Source organism: Bison bison, unplaced genomic scaffold, assembly GCF_000754665.1.
Source record: "Bison bison bison isolate TAMUID 2011002044 unplaced genomic scaffold, Bison_UMD1.0 scf7180017864042, whole genome shotgun sequence".
NCBI lineage: Eukaryota > Metazoa > Chordata > Mammalia > Artiodactyla > Bovidae > Bison > Bison bison.
This window is the reverse complement of record NW_011494614.1, coordinates 2,700,224-2,724,393: the sequence shown is the minus strand read 5'-3', so window position 1 is coordinate 2,724,393 and position 24,170 is coordinate 2,700,224. Positions and strand designations below refer to the sequence as shown.

The 24,170-nt window shown below is 36.1% G+C and overlaps 1 protein-coding gene across 17 annotated transcripts in view; it reads right to left on the bottom strand.

The window, feature by feature from the left end:
* MBNL1 (muscleblind-like splicing regulator 1) overlaps positions 1–24,170 on the bottom strand; it is a 220,794-nt gene that overhangs the window by 21,425 nt on the left and 175,199 nt on the right. For all 17 annotated transcript variants that reach the window (XM_010835406.1, XM_010835396.1, XM_010835407.1 and 14 more), the window contains 2 exons: positions 20,555–20,725; positions 9,036–9,236 (listed from right to left, as the gene is read on the bottom strand). In XM_010835406.1, the coding sequence (XP_010833708.1) occupies positions 9,036–9,236; positions 20,555–20,725 (372 nt within the window). The remainder of the gene's footprint in view (positions 1–9,035; positions 9,237–20,554; positions 20,726–24,170) is intronic.

Below are 24,170 nucleotides of genomic sequence, written 5' to 3'. Positions count from 1 at the left end.
TAATTTAAAAGTGAAAGTGTAAAAAGTAAAATGATAGCTTTTTTATAAAATGTTTCTAAGAGCTATATTTTTGATCATTAGAGATTCACCAGGTAATAATGTAAAGCAGATGCAAAGGATTCGTTTTTGTCATTTGTTTGTTTTATATCTATTAATTTTGGATGGGGTCCCTGGAGAAAAGGTGAAAATGGATTATTTTTCACCCATTTGCTTGATTCAGACCTCTTACTATTAAAGGTTGTTGGGGATTTCCCAGGTGGCACAGTGGTAAAGAATCTGCCTGCCAATTCAGGAGATGTGGGTTTAATCCGTGGGTCAGGAAGATCCCGTGGAGTAGGAAGTGGCAACCCACTCCCATATCCTTGCCTGGAAAATTCCATGGACAGAGGAGCCTGTTGGGCTACAGTCCATGGGGTTGCAAAGTGTTGGATACGACTGAGCACACACTTTATAGCTCTTTTCAAAAAGTTGCCAGCACTTTCATTCAGGAAAGTTTGACCTTTTTACCACAAGAGGGCCACCTAAACACAAAAAGTCCTTGTGATATTTTTATGCTCTTGTTACTTCATGCTTTAAGGATGTTTCCTTTTTGTTTTTCACAAATCTTTTACAAACTGAGCAGATACAGTCCCTGAACACTCTATTTTGGAATTCATGAAGAAAAAAAAAAGGCGAACTCTGCTATGGTTTAAAAAACAAAGATTTTCTTGGATTTAAGTACATAAAATGATTACATTCAATTCTAGGCGTTTCTCCCTTTTATATCCATATCCCATTATTGAGGAAAATGATTCCTTTTAAAAAGGCCTCTATAATTTGTATCATGCTACATGTTAAAAAAAGAGCATCTTGTACTTTTTAGAAACCTCAAGCTAAAGCAATGCATCTTATCTACATAGCCGAGTCAACTCTACTCATCACTTCAATTTATATAATTTTAAAAAAGTATTAAATAATTACTCTGTGCAAAATACTCCGAGAAATATTAGGAGTAAAAGATGACTTAGAAAGTTACAAAAGATGCTCCTTTTTTTAATCATTACATTTATCTTCTTGAATAGAAGAAAACAAGGGTATTGAAAGGATATTGAGGAGTTTATAATTTGAAAAGCAAACGTGGTTAAGCTGTTATCCGGAATTCTTGTCCTCCACTCTCACTGGGCATGCAATCAAGCTGTGCCGCTTTCTAAACCACAAATCCCCACTTACTAAATTAGACTTCTCAAAATACGAGGAGATTTTAAATACGGATTAAATACGGATAAAAACTTTTCATGTATATATGTAAAACTTATGCATAAGCAAAAAGGCCACTTTTTTGTTTAAAAAATCTATGTCAATTCAGCCTCATTCAACAGGAAACTGTTGTTCGGACACTACTGCTGTTAGCTTTTCAGTAATTTTTGCTTTCTCGAATATGCTCACAAAGAATCTGCCGGCAGCTGAACCAACACTCTTTTCCAATTTCTCTTACTCTGCCACAATGACAAGAAATAACATCTAAAGGTAGTCTATCTGCAGGAGCCTGAATAACTACTAAAATCAAAGATTTGTTATTTTCCAAAAGCAATTACACCAGTGTTTGTGCCAGAAATTTGAGCAACAGTCCCCCAAAATAAAACCTGAATGCTGGGCTGATTTTGACTTTTTATTTCTCTGTCTGTCTCAATGTACTTTTTATTTTTAGGAATATGAACTTACCATCAGGTTGCATAAAGATGGTCATTCTAAGACCTCTTCTGGTCCCTGTCCATTTGCTTTATACATGTGTATATGTGTGTTTTGTATAAGTTAGTATGTGTCTTTTGTATAAGTTAATAACTGGTTTAGTACAATTTTGTACTCTTTACAGTCTTGCAGGATTCATTTAGGGAGAATTCTAAAAAACACTTAAGCAGAGTTGATAACTCGCAGTCAGCTTAGAATCTTGTCCTAAAGTGACTGTTTCACTTTTTTTTTTTTTTTAATCCAGCTTAATGTTTCTCCTGACAAGAGAAACAGAACAGAAGAAATACACTGAAATAGCTTTTCTCCAATTATTCTTGCCTTTGAAAAAATATAAAGAAGAAACAGAAAATCTCTTGTGTAAACTTGTACTGGTGCGAGCCACAAGGCCAGGGGGCCTAGAGAATGTTGCCAAGCTTTAGATGTACATCTGGCTTGCTGAAGACCTATCTGAACAGAACAAACCTCCCAGAGCTTTTCACACAGATTTTTCTCTAATAATCAATACATCTCATTTCTAAATAAAATTTTTCATTAAAAATAAAATGAGATCTGTTTCTTGACTGATGAATATGAGTTTGGCCTGGTTTCTCTGATAAACTCGAGAAACTGTAGGGTGTGCTGCTCCCTCAAAGAAATATCTTAGTCTGGTACTGCATTTGCAAATTCTACTTGACAGACAACATTTCAACAAATTTAACCATCCAACTCAAATCAGGATAAGAAGTTGCACAATTTACCATATAGAGAATTTGCAACAAAGAAGATTAAATTTGAAAATCCTAACAATGTTATGGCCCTCTTTGCTATTTGCATCTAATCTTCTGCACGAATGTATTTTTCAAATAGTTGTAATTAGAGTATGGTTATTACCTGGTGATCTGTTATTGCTTGCTGATGTATGTAAACATTCTTTTTGCCATTTTACTAGTGTCCACAGTGATCATTTTTGCTGACTGAATCAAATTCCATCAAATAGATATGCACAATCTAAGTAATTCTTTCAGAGAACATCTAGATTATTTTGAATATTTCCATACTACAAATAATGTTGCAAAGACTATTTTCAAGACACACCAAAAAAATCATTCTGTAAGGATGAATATGTAGAAATGGTATTAGTGGGTCAACAAACATAACTACTTTTACAATTTGATAAGTGGTTTCAAACCTACATGAAAATAATTCCATCTACTAGCTAATGTCCTTCAATCAAAAAGAATGTTTGTAAGTGTTAACATAGATTTACTTTCGAAATCACGTAAGTTTTGTAAACTTTCATACAAAAAGGTTAAGAAGTTACTTTCATAGTAAAAATCATCACTTTGATAAAAATATTTACTGAAAACATTAAAGTAGTAAATTTCATTTCCAGAAAAACATCTTTGGCTAATAAACTTTAAATAATCAAAAGGAAAAGCAATTAGAAAAACTTCTGAAGGAAATCTATGTTAATTCTACATAAACCTTCTTTGTTAATTAAATAGCAGTGGTAGTCTGCAAAGAGAACAGAGTCTGAAAACAGAAATTTGGGGTTCTATCTAGTATTTATATTTACTAGTTATGGAATCATGAATACTGAAAAAAAATAATACATAGCTTAAAACATACTATATAAATCTGATTAAAATAAACAGTTCTGTTATGTGATCTCAATTTTTTATAAACATGACAAACATATTTCAAATCAGTCAAAATAATAATAGGTTGTAAGAAATGAAAGTGTTAGTCACTCAGTTGTGTCTGACTCTTTTGCAACCCCATGGACTATTGCCTGCTAGGCTCCTCTGTCCATGGGATTTCCCAGGCAAGAATACTGGAGTGGGTTGCCATTTCCTCCTCCAGGGGATTTTCCCAACCCAGGGATCAAACCCACGTCTCCTGCACTGGCAGGCGGGATTTTTTTTTTACTACCACTGAGCCACCAGGAAGGCCCAATTTAAGTCTAATGACTAATAATAAGGAGCTTAGTCAAAGATACATATATACCTGCTGTTCAACAGTAAGTATCATGGATATTTTATTTTCTATTAAATTTGAGCTAACACACACTTTAAAGCATAAATACTGAATAATCAATTATTTTATCAAAGAATCCATAGCATTATAGGTCATGAATATACAAATATGATGAAATTATCTATGTTTTCAAAAAGAATTCAAATATCCATATCTTAAAATTGTGATGATTAGGGGAAATGATCTTAGTTAATTGTTTCCATAATTACATTCCCAAGATAAATGTCTAATGGTATGATATCTAGTTTCAGTTTGTTACCAGATAATTGAACAAACTTGGTCTACCTGAATCTCATTTTTTAAAAAAATGAAGAAAAAGACATCTATAATGCTACTCTAGAGGATTTCTGTTAAGATCAACAGGGACTTTTCTTTGAAATCTAAACGGTGAAATCCATGATTACTGCCATTAGCCAATGAAGACAAGCACATTTCTATAGATAATATAGCTAAGAATTTGTCATTTGATTTCAAGTAACTTAAAAGTAAAATCTGAATATATCAGAATGGCCAACTAAAGAAACAACTTCCAACTATATTGTTTCCAAAACAAAACTCAAACTAATTACAGATAGCACAGATTAGACGTTTTAACTGGGAACATGAGTTCACCATTTTAGAGTCTTATTACACTACATTATTAAGCCATTCTAAAGTCTTATTACAATTATTTTTTTAATTTAAACTTCATAGAACCATGTGCATTAAACTCTTAATATTTCTTGGTGATTTTCCAAAGAAATTAAAATATCACAGAAGCAGTAGCTAAATACTCGAGACAAAGACACAAAAGTAAAGTAATTATATCAATAAGGCTTTCTTGTATTATTAAAAGCATTTGCTTTTCTAATCTCACTTTGAAATGAGTGCAATAGATCATGACAAATCCATTAAATGCCTATAATGCTGTCATGGAGGCATCCTTTCACCATCACTTAAATCCACATTTAGCTTTAAATGCTTTTTTTGTGTGTGTAGTCAGTAAGTATCATATGTTTTTATACCTATATGAAAAAAGCCACTAGACTCTTCTGTATCAGTAAGTAGTGGAAGCATTCAGTATCCAGCGGCCTGAATTAGAAACTCATGTCATGATTGCCTCAGTAGAATAAAACTTTGAGCACATGAATACATTATTTTGAAACAACTCCAACTGAAAATATCAGAAGCCGAGTAGTTTGGCCACCTTGCTGGAATATGTCATATAGACTATTAATATAAAAATAATACACTTAACCTAATGGCAAACTAATGTCTCCATCAGCATATGAAGTATGTGGCCACTGGTTTGTTCTGTTTTATTAATGCTGTTATGTGGTATAAATTGCCCCCAAAATCATCATTGTTTACTTAAAATATTTCATTATGCTGTACCACGGTGTTCTCAGCAACTTCACAAAATACAGAATGCTAAATGCATTTGAGGAGACAGATTTTTAATCCAGAATCACAAGTAACTACATGAGGTAAGTGATAAAAAAGTTACTGCTTAAATAACAGGTGCTCACATCCCCTGAATGGAATTTTATAAACCATTTGTATTTACAATCACCCAGATCATCTGTGAAAAGAATTTGAGATCCCCATTGGAGACCCACCAAATCAGTCCGTGGGGATGAGGCCCCACACTTAAAAACAATTTTTTATGTTTTAATTTTTGGTTGTGCCTTGTGGCTTGCAGGATCTTAGTTCCCTGAGCAGGAATTGAACCTGCACCCTCCTCAGTGAAAGCCCAAGTCCTAACCACTGGATCTCCAGAGAATTCCCAGGCTTTCCATTTTTAACAATCATCGCAAGTGATTCTCATCACATTAAAGCTTGAAACTATTGCTCTAGGACTAGGGGCATGAACAGGATGCCTTATTACGTAGTTGGAATGTTCAAAATGTAAACATGTTCCCAAGGATAATGCCAACAATGTTAAAAATGTGTCATGTTTTATCTCCTCTGGTAGATTACCCTAAGCTCTGAATAAGGGCATGGACTAATTAATTGATTAACTAGTTGATTGACTCATTTATTCCTTCATCGAACAAGTTACTAGGCATAATTTATGAGCCTGGCACTATTCTGGGACCTTTTATTGTTACAAAACAGTAGGCAACCTTTGATGCCTCAAGATATTCCTCACAACAGCTTTTACTTGAAATATGGTCAACAGTTCTTCATTGGATATTGCTGAATAAAGGAGAGAATAAATGCATTCATGGATCCTTTTTGCACCATAAAAAAATTATTGTGTATCTTGAAAATAAACAGTTTCCTTAATTACCAACTCTTTGTAGTAAAGCAGATATGACTAAAAACCTCAGTCCTTTCTAGTACGTACAGATTTTAACAATTGTTAAAATAATCACTGAAAATAACTGCCACTCAGAAATTACACAAAGGCACCCCAAGGTCACAAAATGGAATTTTTTAAAAGCCTCATTTCAGTGACCAATATTTAAGAGGTTTGCTCCTCTTTAGAGAAAACTGATTTTACACCATAGAGAGTATGCAGCTGCAAAGTCTTTTAAAAGATATCCAACAAAGAATGGATAATATGGATAGTGATAGGAAACTTATGCATGTGTGGATATATACACACACACACACATAAATAACCTTTTCAGTAATTTGTGGTTGGCATTAAATGCAAGAAAATGATCTAAATTTCACCTTACTGGAGGTGATCGTAGAGAGTATCTGGTATAATCTCCTAGTTTAATACGTGTGAAATATGACACTTAGGGGGAAAAAAAACTTGACCTATGCTTACTCAATTAGCAACATCACCAGCACTAATCCTTGGGTTCCTCTTTTTCAATTTTTTGTAGTATAAACATTTTTGTAGCATCACATTGGGTGCTATATGTTAGTTCTTCTAAAAAAAAGAATCAGAAGGGTGATAATCTATGGTGTTTTTAACTTCATTTCCTATTTTGTAGTAAAAAGAGAAAAGGAAGTGGCAAGAAGAACTGGCCGGTATTTTAACTGATTCAAAATTTGTTCACCTCAAAAGTAACTCAAAAATTCTAAAATGTACTTGGGAGTTCCATGAGTTAAAAATCAAGCACAGATTTAAATCCCAAACAACTAAATGTGTAAATAAGTGCCGGCGCTTACTACCATGTCTCTTAGACCCCAAGATATGGTGTAATGAGCATGAGAGGAAAGAGCCTGAAGACAGGAGTGTCTAAAATCACAAAGCCAAGGAGAAAGACGTGCCCCTTAGCATCACACTGCAATATCCTAACAGGTTGTAACTGTGACCCTGAATCAGATCCTGTGAATGAGAATAAGATAGGAAGCTGCCCTACTATCAGGCACTGAGATAAGTGGAATTCAGGTTAAAAGGAAATGACAGTCATTACAACAGGAGCCATTTGTTGTGACTACTAGAAAGGAAGACAGAAAAAAAATACTTGCAATAGCTCCTTGCAAAAGAAAAACAAAACCAAATGAAAGACGGAAGTCTTCATTTTAACTAAACATCATGCAGAATATAACCAATTACAGTCTACCTAAAATTGTGGAAGAATTAGTTTAAAAGAGTTCTGAATACACAATCAGCCTTTTAAAAAGGTTCCTTGAAAGAGAGTTAAATAGAGACAATCTCAGTTTTAATCTCCTATTAAAAATTAATTCAATCAAGTTCATCTCAGACTGCCTATTTGGTTCCCATTAAACAATCAAGAACCTTAAGATATGCTTCTGAAAGGTTGGGGGGGAGGGATTCATACATTGAGCATCTAATAAATTTTAAATATTTAAAACTTCCTAAATTTGCTCCTAAATTTCTCTGCAAACAGCGTTAGTTATTAATGAGCAAGAACAACTATGCAATGACAAACCACCCACAAGTCAAGGTTTTATCTCTAGCACACAGCAGGGCCTTGGTCCACAGAGGGCATGAAATCAGGTCTCAACATCCTTCCTGAGTCCTCCTTATGGAACTCCTGTAACTAGGAGCTTTTTCCAGCATGTTCAATGAAAGGTTAAAAATAAGCCTAAAACAAACAAACAAACAAAAACTCTAAAGGGAACACACAAGCCCAAATTTCCTGCCTCTTGTTTGTACCATCACTTGTATGGGAAGGGGAGTAATAACAATGTTTAAAATTCTGGTATCATGCCCTACCAGAAGATCCTACCCATGTGACCTTGAATAAGTCACGTTACATCTCTCTCAAGTTTATTGCCTTGTTAAATGGAGTTAACGATAGTATCTTTCTCATAAGATGGCTTTGAGGATTAAATGTGTGTTGCACATGGAGGGGTAATGCTATGGCTGGTAGAGAGTAAATATCCAGTAATTATCAACTATTGCTACTATCATCAGAAAGGTGGTGGCAGTTATAAATACTCTGAAATCTGAGATCCTTTGTAATGCATGCAATGAAACTTAATCAACAAGAAAGTGGTATTTATTAAATAAATTCCTGCTAAACCGATAAATTATTAGTGTCAATTATGTTCACACAATGGCCTTGTTTTGCCATTTTCTCGTAATTAAGACATGCAAAACTTCTAGTACTAAATATTGCCTCATCCTAACCAGAGAAAAGAGGAAAAGCTCATTTTTTCTTTATTTGGATACCAAAGCCAGATTTGAGAGCTTCAGTGTACAGTAATGCTGCCATTTTTCCCAGAGTTTACCAAGTCTACTAATTTACAGTCAAGTTGAAATTCTCAACTACTTCAATATAATATTATATCTTTAATTTCTTTTTCACGCAGCAACAGCAAAGCACATACATCAGATCATCCTTGACTCGAAGACAGAATATCACCCAATCTGCAATTAAAAATTTATCAGCACATTTCACAAAGAAAGGTGCCTTGTCATTCCTGTTGAAACATTGTGAGGGTTATAAGGAAACTTAACAATAAAAAAATTTTAAACACTTTGTATGTAGTAACTTAATAACAAGTTCATTCAGGGGATTGACAGAATTTGTTAATACCAACAGTAACAAGAAACATTTAGGAAGCTAAGTCTAACTCTTTGAGATAAAATCGTTTCTCCATTTTGAACATAAGAAAACTGAGGCCCAACCAAGTAAAAAGCAGTCTGATCCCAGAGTCCAAGTTCTTATCTACTTTTCCACATATGGATGTTGTGGCTTCTATAAATGTTACTTTCATGAAATACAGCATATCTATATTCTAGCAAAATGCTCCAAACAGTGAACCAAAATCTCTGAATTATCTTTTAACCTTTATAGCCATTGAAGAAAAAAAACAAAAAACAAAGAGCACATTATGAATTTTAGAATGGAACACATAAAAATACCCGTGACTCCTACCTCAAGTCTGTCTGTCCGCATTAATTTCTGTGCAGCAGCTGCAGCAGCTGCAGGTACAGGGACCCCAGGGTTCCCTGTAACCAACATTGGTGCAGTTGGTAAGATCTCTGCTGGAACCAGGCTTGGGGAAACAGGTCCCAGGTAGGGATTAAAGGCTGCTGATGCATTGGTAGCTAAGCTTGGTGCAACTGAAAACATTGGCTGAAAAATAAAATATAAGGTAAAATTTAATAGGCAGGTCTTGGTTCAAAGTCGATATTCTGCATCATATAGCTATCCTCCACCCATGCATCCATCCATCCTTCCATCCTTCCATGCATCCATCCATAATCCATTCTTCCTCTGCTCCCTTCCTCCCTCCCCCTCCCTCTCTCCACTTAACTGTACATTTATTAACTCTCATTTAGATTAAGAACGTTTCTTAAATAAGCATTCATCAAATCAATGTTTCTCTAAAATATAATGGGTAATTTATCTAGGAAATTTTCCACTGGGATTTTGAAGCTTGGGGTCTACAATACTTGCAATTGCTTTTTTGAAAAATAGCTCAACCATTCAATACAGAAACTTCTTGTAGTTACCTAAACTCCACCTTTGTCCTGATTTAATCCTAGATACTTGTCTAAGAAAATACATTTCATAATTGCTATGTCAGATGTACCTGAAAGATTTGTTTACAACTGTTAATAGGCTGCAAGTGTCTTATCATCTAGAATAAATAAAGCAGAACTCCCAGTGGATAACAGAGTCTCACAGTCAATGTAAACTGTGAATAAATCTCAGGATATATGAAAGGTGATGATGACACCATTTCTTTTGAGCACATAAGATAAAGTGTTTGGCCTATGTATTTGTTGTAGGTTTTCCTGGGGAAATAGATGTTCCACCAGCTTCTTATTCCTTTGTGAGAGACTTTACAACAGATTCAGCTTACTGTGAAGAAATGAAGTCTGAAAAGAATACTCCCAAAGAAGTACATTATGATTATTCAAGGAAATACATATAGTAACACTGAATAAATGCTATAAGATAGATTTTTCTGCCAGAAATGCTTTCATGAATATATGAGGATGGTTTCCATTTGTTGATATGAAAATCTGTATGTCAGGAAATATATCTGTTCTTGAGTAAAATTAAATAATTTACCTTAAATTTACTTTAACAATGTGCTTTTTCATTTTCAAAGCATAACCTAGTACAATTTTCCACCTTGCTGCTGCTGCTGCTAAGTCGCTTCAGTCGTATCCGACTCTGTGCGACCCCAAGACGGCAGCCCACTAGGCTCCTCTGTCCCTGGGATTCTCCAGGCAAGAATACTGGAGTGGGTTGCCATTTCCTTCCCCAATGCATGAAAGTAAAAAGTGAAAGTGAAGTCACTCAGTCATGTCTGACTCTTAGCGACCCCATGGACTGCAGCCTACCAGGCTCCTCCGTCCATGGGATTTTCCAGGCAAGAGTACTGGAGTGGGTTGCCACTGCCTTCTCCAATTTTCCACCTTACTGGTGGTATATTTTCAACCTTCTAAGTCAATGGAGTTTTCATTCTGGATGTTTAATCTATGTGTAATAATAATATTTGTTTCAAAAACAGAAAAACAAATGGACAAAATGGATCCTATTCTTTAAGGTAATATTCAACAGTTTGTTATCTTTACCCTGCAGTAAGGAACAGAATCATAGAAAGTTTCTTTAGAAAGAAAGGGACATGAGAATGTAGATAATTCTTCCCTCTGATAGGAAGAAGAAGTCAGATGATCCAAGAGTTTACTTAGTACTCAAGGGAAAAAGAGCTTTATGCAATCAAGATATATATGTTACAGAAATAATTTTTATAACTCAGAAATATCTTAAAAAATAAAATAAACTCTTTATCTATTTTGGCTCTGACTCCTGTATTTAGAAGAATACCACAGAATTCAAGTATTCCTTTTTTCTTAAGGCAGTGGTTCTCAATTATGGGTGATTGTTATCTCACAGGGAATATTTTGCAACAGCAGGGGATATTTTTGGTTGTCACAGCTGGGGGGCACTACTGCATCTAATGAAGAGAGGCAAATAATGCTGGTAAGTATCCTACATCACATAGAAAAGCCCCTCATAACATAGCCTCATCTGGCCTAAATGTCAACAGTGCTGGGGTTGAAAATCTCTGACCGCCTTCTCTTGATGTCACAAATTGTTTTAGGACAACATGTTTGCAGCTATCATATACAGTCTTAAGCACAAGATCTTGTAATAGAGAAAAGTTAATACAATTTCTGATCCACTTGGGAGAAGAAAAAGTATATCATAGAGTCCACAGACACTTTCAAATTAAAATAATTATGCCTCCCAATGTGTTGGTCTGAATGCCATGGTGAGCTGCCCCGTCAGGTTGATGGCTCTTGATGAAACAGCCTAAAGTAATACTTCTAGTTCCCAGTTCCATCTCTGCCTAAGGCAGCTACCCACTAACAACAGAAAACTGTGGGAGTCCCAGATATTAACAATCAATAACCTGTCAGAAATGGGGGCCCAGAGCAATCTCTCAAGTCCATCAACAGCTACTTATTCAAATAGCAGTTGATTTGATGTTGCTCCACTGACTATTGGCTGCCAAGGCAGCAGCAAGACAAGAGTTTAGCTGTACAATAAATACATGTTCAACTTGGGTCTCTATTCAGAATTATTCAGATTAAACTTATACCATTACGTACTATCAAATGCAATACGTGACATTTTCAGCCACATGCAGACCAGCACTCTAATTTCTCTCTTATATATTTAAGAATTATAAGTAATTTAGCATAGTAGACTAAAAAACTAGTTTAGAATATGGAGAACAGAAGCCAGTCAATATTAATTCTTGCCATGAATTAATATGCATTTCCAGAGAGGGTATTTTAAATGTAAACTTCAGAAAGTAATTGAGATGTTTATGTCACTTTGCACGATCTACTAAAATTATTCAGAAGCAGAGGTCAAACTGGCAAACTTATCTAGAGGGAAGAAAGCATTCTTAAAAATTTTAAGAAAATAAGATCAGTGGCCAATAAAATTCAGCTTTGTTAAATATCATTGAGTAAAACAAATTTATAATCTGCAATACATATAAAATAGCAGTTCCATATTACAGATAAAAGAATACTTTCATTAGATAAAAATACTGATCTTACTAACTGGCAACATTTTTTCCACTGGATTGTCTCTATAGAGTTGTCACATGAATTGACTTTCTGACAATTCAGCAAATGTTAAAAACTTTAGGGCACTGTCCCCAAGTAAAATCAGTAGCAGCTTTCAAAATTCTAAAACATCAACTATGCAGCAAGCATTATCTCAAATTGCTCCCTCTCCAGATAAGTAGCATTATTTGCTAAACAGGCAGACAATAAATAAAAGTAGCTCTATACTTTGAAATTTGATTCCAAAAGTTGCCCCCAAAACATCCCCATCAAAGCGCAACATCCCTTCATTTCTTCTGAGCTTTTGTAAATTCGTTATATCTCTTCTTAAGAAGCACCTTGCTGGAGGTAGGTCATTGCTGGCCCCATCAGAGGGCCCTAATCAGACTAGTGAAGCGCCTGAACTGTGGCATTGCCAGTTCTCTATTACAAAAGCCATCCTGCAGAGTTCAGCAGAATCGCAAAGACTGATATTAATGCAATGGTATTATCAAGTAGTATCCTATTTTCTCCTAAGTATCCACAGAAAAATGTATAATTATGTAACTGGCGCATTTGATCCTGACTACATCCTTGTAATAATGATTTACAGATATCTTTGTTCCCAGAAGGCATAAAGAAGGTTGCTTTATGATTGCCTTTTTTGCCAGTGAACACCCTCAGCAGAGAAAAACAAACTGCAATATTACTAATGCTGGTGCATTTATAGGCTAATCATTTGTTTGTTTTAAATGAGACATTTGATTCCATTAAAGGTAATCAGGCTTTATTATGAATGAAAACATTATTCAATTTCACTTTAGGACCCTAGTTAAATGTGTGCAAACATGATTATTACAATAATTCTATTTATTGTGTGCCAGGTATTGTGCTAAGTGCTTTACCTGTGTTATTATATTTAATCCTCATAATAGTAGAAAATAAATTCCTTGGAGCAAACAAAAGCAAAACCTCTACTGCTTCTATGTCAAGGAGGAGGGGAGACACATTTAGTTCACTGTTAAGTCCCCAGAACTGAAAATGATGTCTGGTATACAATAGGCATTCAATAAATACACACTGAATAAGTTATTTGAATGAAAGAATGAATGAAAGGGTGAATAAATTACAGCCTTATCAAGTGGATATTATTAGTTCCATTTAGCAAGTAAGAAAAAGGGTTCACAGAGACTATGTGCATATGGTCACAAATGAGTGCATGAAGACCTATGACTTGCACATCAGTGTGTTTGATTCCAGGTGGTTCTAGAACCAGTGGTTCTCAATGTTGGCTGTCCAACAGAATCACCTGGACAACTTGAAGCCCAGAATGCCCTGGTTAAATAAACTCTCCATTCATCAGAGTTTTCTAGGCAACAGGATTTTTTTAAGCTCCTGGGGAGGTCCAATTCCATATACTATGCAGTCTTCTACTATTTAAAAACAGAAATGGGTCCAGTTTTCAGATTCTATATGAGGTCTCTAAGAACACATGTTTCCTTATGGCTCCCTGCTTTTGAACATGGGTTTCCCTCCACAACAGAGGCTGATCCTGCCAAGCCCAAATGCTTAATAACTAATTAGGCTTCAAGAATCAGGACTCTTTTGGTGTTTGTCCTGATTCATCCACAGCTCCAACTATGAAAGGAATTTTCCTACCCTCAGTTCCTAGGTAACTCTTCATCACTAGAATCCAGTACTGATCACTTAGTGTGTTTACTTAACCATCTTTTCTACTTGGGCTGTCAGAGGGCAGTCTCATGCACTGTGCTTTGTCTACTAATATATCCAGCACTTGGCATCTATACATGTCTCTACAAATACTTGCTTAACAAATATATTTATGGATTTGCTGTTTTTCTCTGCCACTAAAAATTAACAAATACATTAAATATTTTCTAGTACACATATCTGAAAGTTTAAAAAGATTTAGTGTTATTTTCTCCCAATCTCAAATTTTAATCATTAATTTCTTTACTATGCTTGTTTAAAATTTATTTTATTTTCAATTGTCACTTTTTTTATATATTGAACTAAGCTTCATTAACATACTGTTACCAAGCTGTAATCTTGCAAATATCATGGGGGTCCTAATTTTTTAAACACTGTGTGAAACAGTGTTTGCATACAATGTTTGCTATTTTTAATAAAATGGAGGGAGTATATAAAATAGATCATACATAATCAGTATGTTCTGGGATACAGAACAAATTTTAAGTCAAGAGTTTTCTAGATTTTATGGTATGTGTGCGTGTGTCTGTTTGTAAAGATCAAACTTTTAAGCAGGGAAAAACAAAGCTTTTAAAAAAATTAACAGCTCACAATCAAGGTGCATAAAGCCATGTTTCTGGGTAGGTACAATCCTGTACAAAAGCTATAAACAGTCTCTGTAAAGAGTTATTTTGCATATAAACACAGAGCCAAAAGCTAATGGGAATTATCAACAAATTCACATCACAGCGTATTTTTTTCTAAGAAGGTAGCACATGACTGGAATAAAATGAGAAATATTGTTTTAAACCCCGCTTCTAGACTGACTTGCTGACTGGGCAAATCATATGACCACTTCCTTTATTCTGAATTTCACATTATCCTTCAAGCGAGTTCTCCTGAAGTAATAAATACTTAAAAGAGCAGACTCAATTCTAGTCCTCCACACAGAAAGGTATTAACAAACACGGGCTGGTGCCTAAGATTCTGGGCCCATTCTCAAGCTGATTGAAGAAGCAGAGGCTCCTTGACAGAATCAGGCAGTAAGACGGGCAGGTTGGATGCAATAAGGCTCAGGGTGCCTGACCCGGAAACATTTTACCAGAAGTACTTGGGGATAAAGCAGCCTTATCTCAACCACTAGTTGGATAATCTAAAAAATAAAGCACTAAAAAACAATTTAAGAATTTCCAGGTGTTCCTGGAAGTGTGACAAATGACAACTTCAAAGCTTTGAGCAACCAACTGACAAAAAATGCTTGGACATGAAGTGACAGCAAAGGCAAAGTTTTGCTGTCAGGAGCAGCAAAGGAGCTTCTAAGACTTTAGCTAAATCCAGTAACTCTGAATTTCTCTGTCCTTAAGAAGCAATAGTTAGAACTGGACATGGAACAACAGACTGGTTCCAAATTGGAAAAGGAATATGTCAAGGCTGTATACTGTCACCCTGCTTATTCAACTTATATGCAGAGTACATCATACAAAATGCCAGGCTGGATGAAGCAAAAGCTGGAATCAAGATTGCTGAGAGAAATATCAATAACCTCAGATATGTAGATGATACCACCCTTATGGCAGAAAGTGAAGAACTAAAGAGCCTCTTGATAAAAGTGAAAGAGGAAAGTGAAAAGGCTGACTTAAAACTCAACATTCAGAAAACTAAGATCATGGCATCTGGCCCCATCACTTCATGGCAGATAGATGGAGAAACAATGGAAACAGTGACAGACTTTATTTTCTTGGGCTCCAAAATCACTGTAGATGGTGACTGCTGCCATGAAATTAAAAGATGCTTGCTTCTTGGAAAAGATATGACCAACCTAGACAGCATATTAAAAAGCAGAGACATTACTTTGCCAACTAAGGTCCATCTAGTTAAGGCTATGGTTTTTCCAGTAGTCATGTATGGATGTGAGAGTTGAACTATAAATAAAGCTGAGCACCGAAGAATTGATGCTTTTGAACTGTGGGGTTGGAGAAGACTCTTGAGAGTCCCTTGGACTGCAAGGAGACACAACCAGCCAATCCTAAAAGAAATCAGTTCTGAATATTCATTGGAAGGACTGATGTTGAAGCTGAAACTCCAATACTTTGGCCATCTGATGTGAAGAACTGACTCACTGGAAAAGACCCTAATGCTGGGTAAGATTGAAGGCAGGAGGAGAACGGGACAACAGAAGATAAAATGGTTGGACGGCATCACTGACTCGATGGATATGAATTTGAGTAAGTTCTGGGAGTTGGTGATAAGTTCTGGGAGTTGGTGATGGACGGGAGGCCTGGTGTGCTGCAGTCCATGGGGTCAAAAGGAGTTGGACATGACTGAGCGTCTGAACTGAACTGTACTGAGGTTACTTTGAATTCATGAAATGCATAGAGAATTCGACATGAGTTCTGCACTTGTAAGTGGCTAGTGTGTGTACCTTCAGGGCAGCTACCATGGGAAATTATGGAGAGTCAAGGCCAACCTTTGGGTACACAGGGAAAGGCATCAGGGCGGGCATGGCTAGGGGGCCTCTAGAGCTCAGTTACAGCCCCTCAAAGCACTGCTGATACAGACCTCTTCAAGGGCAATGCCAAGAACCTGGAAAAAGCATCTCTCTGGGATAGACCAAAGAAATATAAGAGATGCTTCCAAGTTGTGAAACCCTAGGTGCAATATATTTTTGGCTATTTAGCAATTTATTGTTAGATTACCTTATATCAGAGAGTGCATGACAAAGTAATAGTATTTTTTAAAGTACTGTGTGTGTGTTAGTTGCTCAGTCATGTTCAACTCTTTGTCACTCTATGGACTGTAGCCTGCCAGGCTTCTCTGTCCATTTTTTAAATCTACTTTAAAAGTATTTTGCTAAGGCACTTCAGTCGTGTCCGACTCTGTGTGACCCCCATAGATGAAAGCCCACCAGGCTCCTCTGTCCCTGGGATTCTCCAGGCAAGAACACTGGAGTGGGTTGCCATTTCCTTCTCCAATGCAGGACAGTGAAAAGTGAAAGTGAAGTCGCTCAGTCGTGTCCGACCCTCAGCGACCCCATGGACTACAGCCTACCAGGCTCCTCCGTCCATGGGATTTTCCAGGCAGGAGTACTGGAGTGGGATGCCATTGCCTTCTCCGTTAAAAGTATTACTTAGATTAAAAAAAATCCAAAATTATTATTTTTTAATTTGGATAATAAAATTCTCTAGGTCCTCTATTTATCTTCAAAAATCATACAACAAACTATTTGCATTTTTATTAGTGATTGAGAAATGACAATACAATTAATACCAATTATTTGATGATTTACTATGATAAATTTAAGGAAGTAGACACACAGATTCAATTACTTATTTTCAACTACTTATTTTCTTATGAAATGGGAATAATTATATAGTTGGTAGGATTTTGCAAGTAATATGTCTTATTATAATTTTTCACTATATGTTGAAGAAGGTTAGGGATTTTTAATGAATCAACCAAAGACCCAAAGTGGGCTGGTGACATGTCTGCACTTAATGTTTCTACAGCATGGACGCCAGAACCTGAACAGTAGGGTGGCCCTCCTACTCACTAGCTATGTAACTTGGGCAAACTAGTAAATCTCTGAACCCCTGAGTCTTCATCTCTAAAGCTGGATAATATTCCCTACCTTATAGTATGGTTGTGAGGATTCATCATACAGAAAGTGCTGAACTCCTTAAATGCCCTCAGAGTACTGTAATTACTACCCACGCCCCAATGTTATGTTCTCTTTCTGATTCATGGTTTGGCACATTTCACTACAACATAATCAAGTCCATGAAAACAAGAAACTCTCCTATAAATCCCACCATTTCCAAGATCAGTCCAGTGTCGTGTCCTGGAGATCTTAAATTTATAGACCTAGTTTGCTCAAACTCTGTGAGAAAATGAGAAACTAAACTCGGAGGCATGCTAGCTATTTCCTGGTCCCAACAGTACTCTCATGAAGTCCCTGACTACCCCATTCTATGCTGCAGTCTCTATAACTGGACTGTGTTCTGGTTCCCAGTTACAATTCCTTTGGAGTCTGGGGTAGGTAAACTACTGTGAATTTCTGTTTTTCCCATGTTTGGGAAACTCGTTCCTTCAATAGTCCTTTCACCTATTAGAAATCTTTTAAAATCTCTGCTACATGTCAGGAATAACACTAAATACTTATGAATTTGATTAGACCTTCATAGCTCCCTCGTCTTTTCACGTTTCCTCCAGTTATGGTTTGAGGGTCACACTGGTTGGCCATAGAGAACTAAGATGCTTTACCTAATACTAAAAACCCTGCCACTACTTAAGATATTCCTGATACTGCCTAGGTTACAAATCTGCTCACAGTATTATCTCCTCTGAGATCACCACTATGTGGGTTGGATCCATGTTGATACTGTATCTTTGTACACCACCATCTATTCTAATGGCCATCTTCTTTTGAGTGGCAACCTTTTTCCATATTTCCTAACCTTCCAGCCCTGTTGTAACTCCTGTTTGTAGGCTCAGCACTAAAATTCCAGAAAGCAGCTGGTTATGACCCTCTCGTTTATTTCTGAATCTCCATATCATTATCTTCATCAAAACAGGGCTTGCTACAAGAACGATCAGTGTCTCAGGTGGGGTTTTGAAAGCAAATTTCCTGGAGTAAAGCCTTCTCTACAGTCATTAAAAGCCCAAATGTTTCAAAATTGAATAATTAAAATGACTTCTATACTCATTACAAAAACGTCACTCTGAATGGAGTCTATTTTAGACTATGATCTCAGGATGCCTTTAGCAGAAGGGTAATTCCACATTCAAATCTAGTCATATCAAGGAAAATTAACATAAAATCTGAATGGGCTCACAACTAATAAAAATAAATGCTTTGTCTAAGCAGAGAATTTTCCAACAAAAACACAAAATGAGGTAATTTTTCTGGTTTCAGAAATCCGCAATTTAGTGATCTCATAAACAACATATATTTTGTTAATAGTGTTTCAAAGACATGGGCAGAAATGCTGGTTAGAGTTTGTCACAGGATTACGCATATGATGACCCTGAAACGGCCTTGAGAGTAAAACTCAAGGACTGCCTCAGGAGAAGCCAATACTTGACAGTGAGGAGCTCACTGCCATGACCTGTCCTTGTTGTCTGGGAACCACACTTGCTGATGTCAGAGGTGCTCCGGGACACTGAGAGGGAGGAGCCTGCCAGTAAGCACGCTTAAGTGTTTAAGTAGAACAAAGCATCTCACACCAAGGAAAGATCTTATATCAATTAAAGCAGCAGCCACCCCAAGGATTTATCACATCTTTGAAACCATGTGAGAGTCAAGTATAAGAGAACTCTTATCCTATATTTTACGCTACAGAGAAGACTTTTTTTTTTTAACCAAATGGAAATCTTCATGCTATCCCCACAAAGACATGTGAAATTAACAGATGTCACACAAATAAATTTAAGATATCATATTGTTAACTGAGTTCCCAATAATGGAAAAAAATATATCAAGTGAAAACAGACAGAATTATAACATTCTCTCACCTCAACTGTATAGTATTGATAATTGGTATCACTGCCGATTGGATTTGGAGATCCCTCCCACCTCGAAATGCAATCCCCCCCTCTTTTTTGGAATGATTGGTTCATTAAGTTCTAAGAGAGAATAATAATTACATTGAGTTCAGGTGTTAAAAGGTATTAGGAAAAAAAATTAGTTAGCACACATGCTACAGTTGCCATATCAGAAAAACGTGGGTCTTCACGTTTCTAGGACCCCATAATATTGCATATAAGTCAGTGACAGCAATATTCCAATTATTGCAAATTTCAACATGCATTTAAATACAAAATTACTATATCAAAATTAATATCAAAACATCTTTTGCAACTTAGTTATGATATTAATCTCTTACATTTTTGTGGATAAGTGTGAGTAAAGGTTATTAAAGTCATGTCACATACACCCTCCCCCCAAATTCAAACAAAAAAATAAATGAATATGCTCAGAATCATAGGTTATCTACCTATACTGTTCAGTAAACATTAAATGTGTGTGACCACCTAGAGTTTATAAAATTTAGCTTTTTTCTCTAAAAAGTCCATGGAGTTTCTGCCTCTCCTGATTAGTTCTCTGATGAGACTTCCAGATCTATGATATGGATTCACCACTGTCAGAATTTTCCTAGCATCTGTAACTACCAAATAGTTTCAATTCATAATTGAATAACGAAGGCTCCTTTTCAAGAAAGAGAACTATATGGATTCTCTTTAATGAGAGAGGGAAGGGAAACATTTACTCAAAATTAAAGATGATTGACACCAATTTTCAAAATGACTATTAGTGTTAAAAAGGTAACCTGAAAATGCACTGGACTATACTGATGAGTTTAATGGTCATTTTTAAAAAGACCATTGCACATCTGCAAGTCACAGGATTTAATCTGAAGAGAATCTGAGGGGTTAAACATCCTGTCATGTCATTTTTCACGATTTAGCCAGAAGATGAGTAACTTCATCGTGTAAAAATTGTTCCTAGGGAAATTGTTTCTAGGGTTTGACTGATATTTTTGCTGGAAAATGCTAGGCAACTGATATTGTTACCTGTGTTCACTTGATCTAGTGTAATCACCAAGTTAACACTGAAACTGAGCACTCAGCAAGACAAACTTAAGGAATGAGAACTAAGAACATGCTTACCACGGGTTGTAATGGGGCACCAGGCATCATGGCATTGGCTAGTTGCATTTGCTGGGCCAACATGGCCATGTTCTTCTGCTGAATCAAGTTATTGCGCCCATTTATCTCCAACTGTGTTTTTAAGTGTGGGGGTGGATGAAGATATTTGCAGTTCTCCCTGGAGCAACGACCCTAAGTAACGAAAGCAGAAAACATCATCTTAAAAAAATAAAATCCACCAATCTTTAAAAAAAAAAATCATAATAATATAAACCTATCTTGAATCTACCATGAGTCTTTCACACAATGTATTATCCAAGGACTTTATAACACATTTGAATAAGTAATGAATTCACTCAAGTGTATTATCAAAATGAAGTATTAAGACATTTCAAAAAAGTTTAAAGCTTAGAGAAGTTCCTGTATTAAAATATTAGCATTAATATTTCTAGACCCAAGTTTAAAAATCTACAAACTGCTAGGATAATATTAACACAGAAGATCAAATAAAAATTTTAGGCTCCTTCCTTAATGTCTCCTGGCTAACTTTAATGAACCCAAAAGAATCATGAAGTTTTACCATCTATTTTTACTTGTACTGAGTTGTAAGGAAATGAACTTACAGGACTCAAGGCACACTGTATCTTCAGTAAAACACCTTTACACATATCTCATAAGAAGTTAAAATTGCTACTAAGCTTTATGAGCCTAAATATTAAGAAATATATAGATGAAAGGGAGGAAATTCCTACATATTTCCTGCTGAATACAGAGATCAGTAAGTACAATGAAATACTGGTGAAAAAATGCAGCCTTTAACCTTTCAGCAATAAATCTAGTCTCCATTACCTAAGAATTATAAAACAACAGAAACAGATATGTTTACCCTTCAAAAACTTACAGCATAAAATAGAGAAACAAAATAAGTTACTATAAAATAAAAAATATGAATATATGTTTCTTTTGGGATGATTCTCCTCATCAAAATACACATAAAAGTCTGTATTATGAAATATTGTCAGGGACAGACCCATTTATTTCAATACAGTATTGTCAAGTCATATTGATAGCAACTTATCTCATTAGTTATTACCTCATAATCTCTTTCACCAATAAATTTAGTTAGAACTGTTTGTGAGGGTAAAAAAAGACTTAATTGAAGCCATCAACCACTTTCTTGAGCTTTCTTTGATTTTTCTAAGAAAAACCTATCTGTTTACCATAATTTGACCTTGTACTGTAAGCTAACTCAGAAAACTGAGGTTTGTGAGAAAATCTGTCAGAATTCTAATTTTAATGACCTATTTCTGTCTTATATTGATTAAGGCTTTTGGGAATAAGTTTATCCACAGGCTAATATCACAGGATACTGCCTGTTCTGTTAACAAGCTTTATGTAATAAAGTATTACTAATAATATTTCAAGTTAGGAGGCAGTAGAGAACAGTGGACAACAGCAAGGCCATTACAGGTGTCAGGACGTGGGGCAGAGGCCGAGCTCTCTCACTCATCAGCTATATGAGCTGCATAAAAAACTAACTTATTTAAGCCTCAGGCTTTTCATTCATTTCAAAATTGCTATATAACCTACATGCATGCGTGCTAAGTCGCTTCAGGAGTGTCCAACTTCTGCGACCCTATGGACTGTGGCCTGCCAGGCTCCTCTGCCCATGGGGTTCTCCAGGCAAGAATACTGGTTCTAGGCGATCTTCCCTACCCAGGGATCGAACTCATGTCCCTTATGTCTTGTGCATTGGCCCTATATAACCTACGCTATACATTTATTTTGAAGATTAAAAAAGATAATGTATATGTCACATCCTTGGCCCTGTCCAGTACTCTTAGAGGAACAAGGGCAAGGTCAAAAGCTGCTGTTGCCACCACCCCCAGCACATTTTAAATTGTATACACAACAGCAGAAAAACAAAATACTGGCATGAAGGTAACTTTTATACCATTAATCACAGCTATCGATATATTTACAAGTAATGTAACATGTACATATCTCTGATTTATTCCATAGGAAATCACCATGCCTGATACCTGTTGAGATCATGAGCACGTTATTAGCTTAAAAGCATCTGGATGCAAAACAACCTTCACAAAAACAACACTTCAAGTCACAAGACAAACCATGGTGAATGACTGGCCAACCACGGATGACACATGGTCTGATATCAGAAATATCCAAGTTTGGGTATTATAGAGAAAATCTACTTTTTCAGTACAATGAATAACTTGGTTCTAAGAAAAATTCTGGTTATCAATATCTCCACATCATATTTCTTACTAAGATTGGACTTATTTAAGAGCAGATAAGCTGGGTTATATCCACTCTGAGGATTCAGTTAATGTCAGTTCACTCAGATCACTTTCTATAGTTCCACAAATTCCATAAATAACACAGAGACAGCCCTGGGCGCTGAAAACAGCCTTGTGAACATCAACACTGGTCTTCCTCTCTCTTCATCCTAAGGCCTCCTTGGAACACAAATCTCTAGGGCCCTCCAACCTACAAACACAGCCTATATTGAAACAATAAAGGAAAGAAATCATGTACAAATCACCATATATTCTGTATCACTGCATCTCAAAACTTAATAAAAATTCAGGCCCTTTGGTTTTCCTTTTGTCTTTACTACACGTACTCAGGAAAAATGTCATTCTACTACGTTTCTTACATAGGCCCCCTTTCCATGCTCAGCTTGATTTGAGTGCATTGGAGCCTTACTTTCAAAAAGCTATGTATGTCCGAAAGAATTAACTGAGGACATTTTGTGGAAAAGGTATGCAGATTACCTAGCCTCTTTCACACAGAGTTTGTGGCAACAGACCTGGGGGTCTAGGGATCTACATTTTAACAGTATTCCAGGTTATTCTGATATAGCAGGAAACATAATAAACTACAATTCTGCAAAGCCATGTGAATTTTTCATTGACATCTGTGGAAAAAATAACAGAGTAGCCTCCGCAATGGATATTAGATAAACTTAGCTCCTTAGGAAGGTCAAAACTTGTTTAATGCTGACTGTGCTGCTGAATAATTGTGGTTTGACAAATACAAAGGTCAAAAGTAAGTTAGAATAAACATCCTCTTCTAGAGAATTGCCTAAGCCCTGAGGAGAACCATGAGTGGCAACCCTTCTGGGGAGAGTTAAGGTAAATATGACATTGGTACTTCTCCAGGTTCATCCATCTCCAAGTTCCCAGCCCTGTACCTCAATAAGCATTTGCAGAATGAATGAAGAACATTTCTAACTAAATGCTTAAAGATGAATTCTATTGTAACTCCATTATGGAGACAATGAAGATAATAGAATAAAAACTAGTTCAGTTCAGTTCAGTTCAGTCGCTCAGTCGTGTCCGACTCTCTGCGACCCCATGAATCTCAGCATGCCAGGCCTCCTTGTCCATCACCAACGCCCGGAGTTCACCCAAACTCATGTGCATTGAGTCGGTGACACCATCCAGCCATCTCATCCTCTGTCGTCCCCTTCTCCTCCTGCCCCCAAAACCTCCCAGCATCAGAGTCTTTTCCAATGAGTTTGACTTTGAGTTGTACTAACCTAGTGATGCTTTTATTCAGAGGCCAGCAATTTGAACACACAATAAATAAAGCTTGCCACAATAAAAGAAGA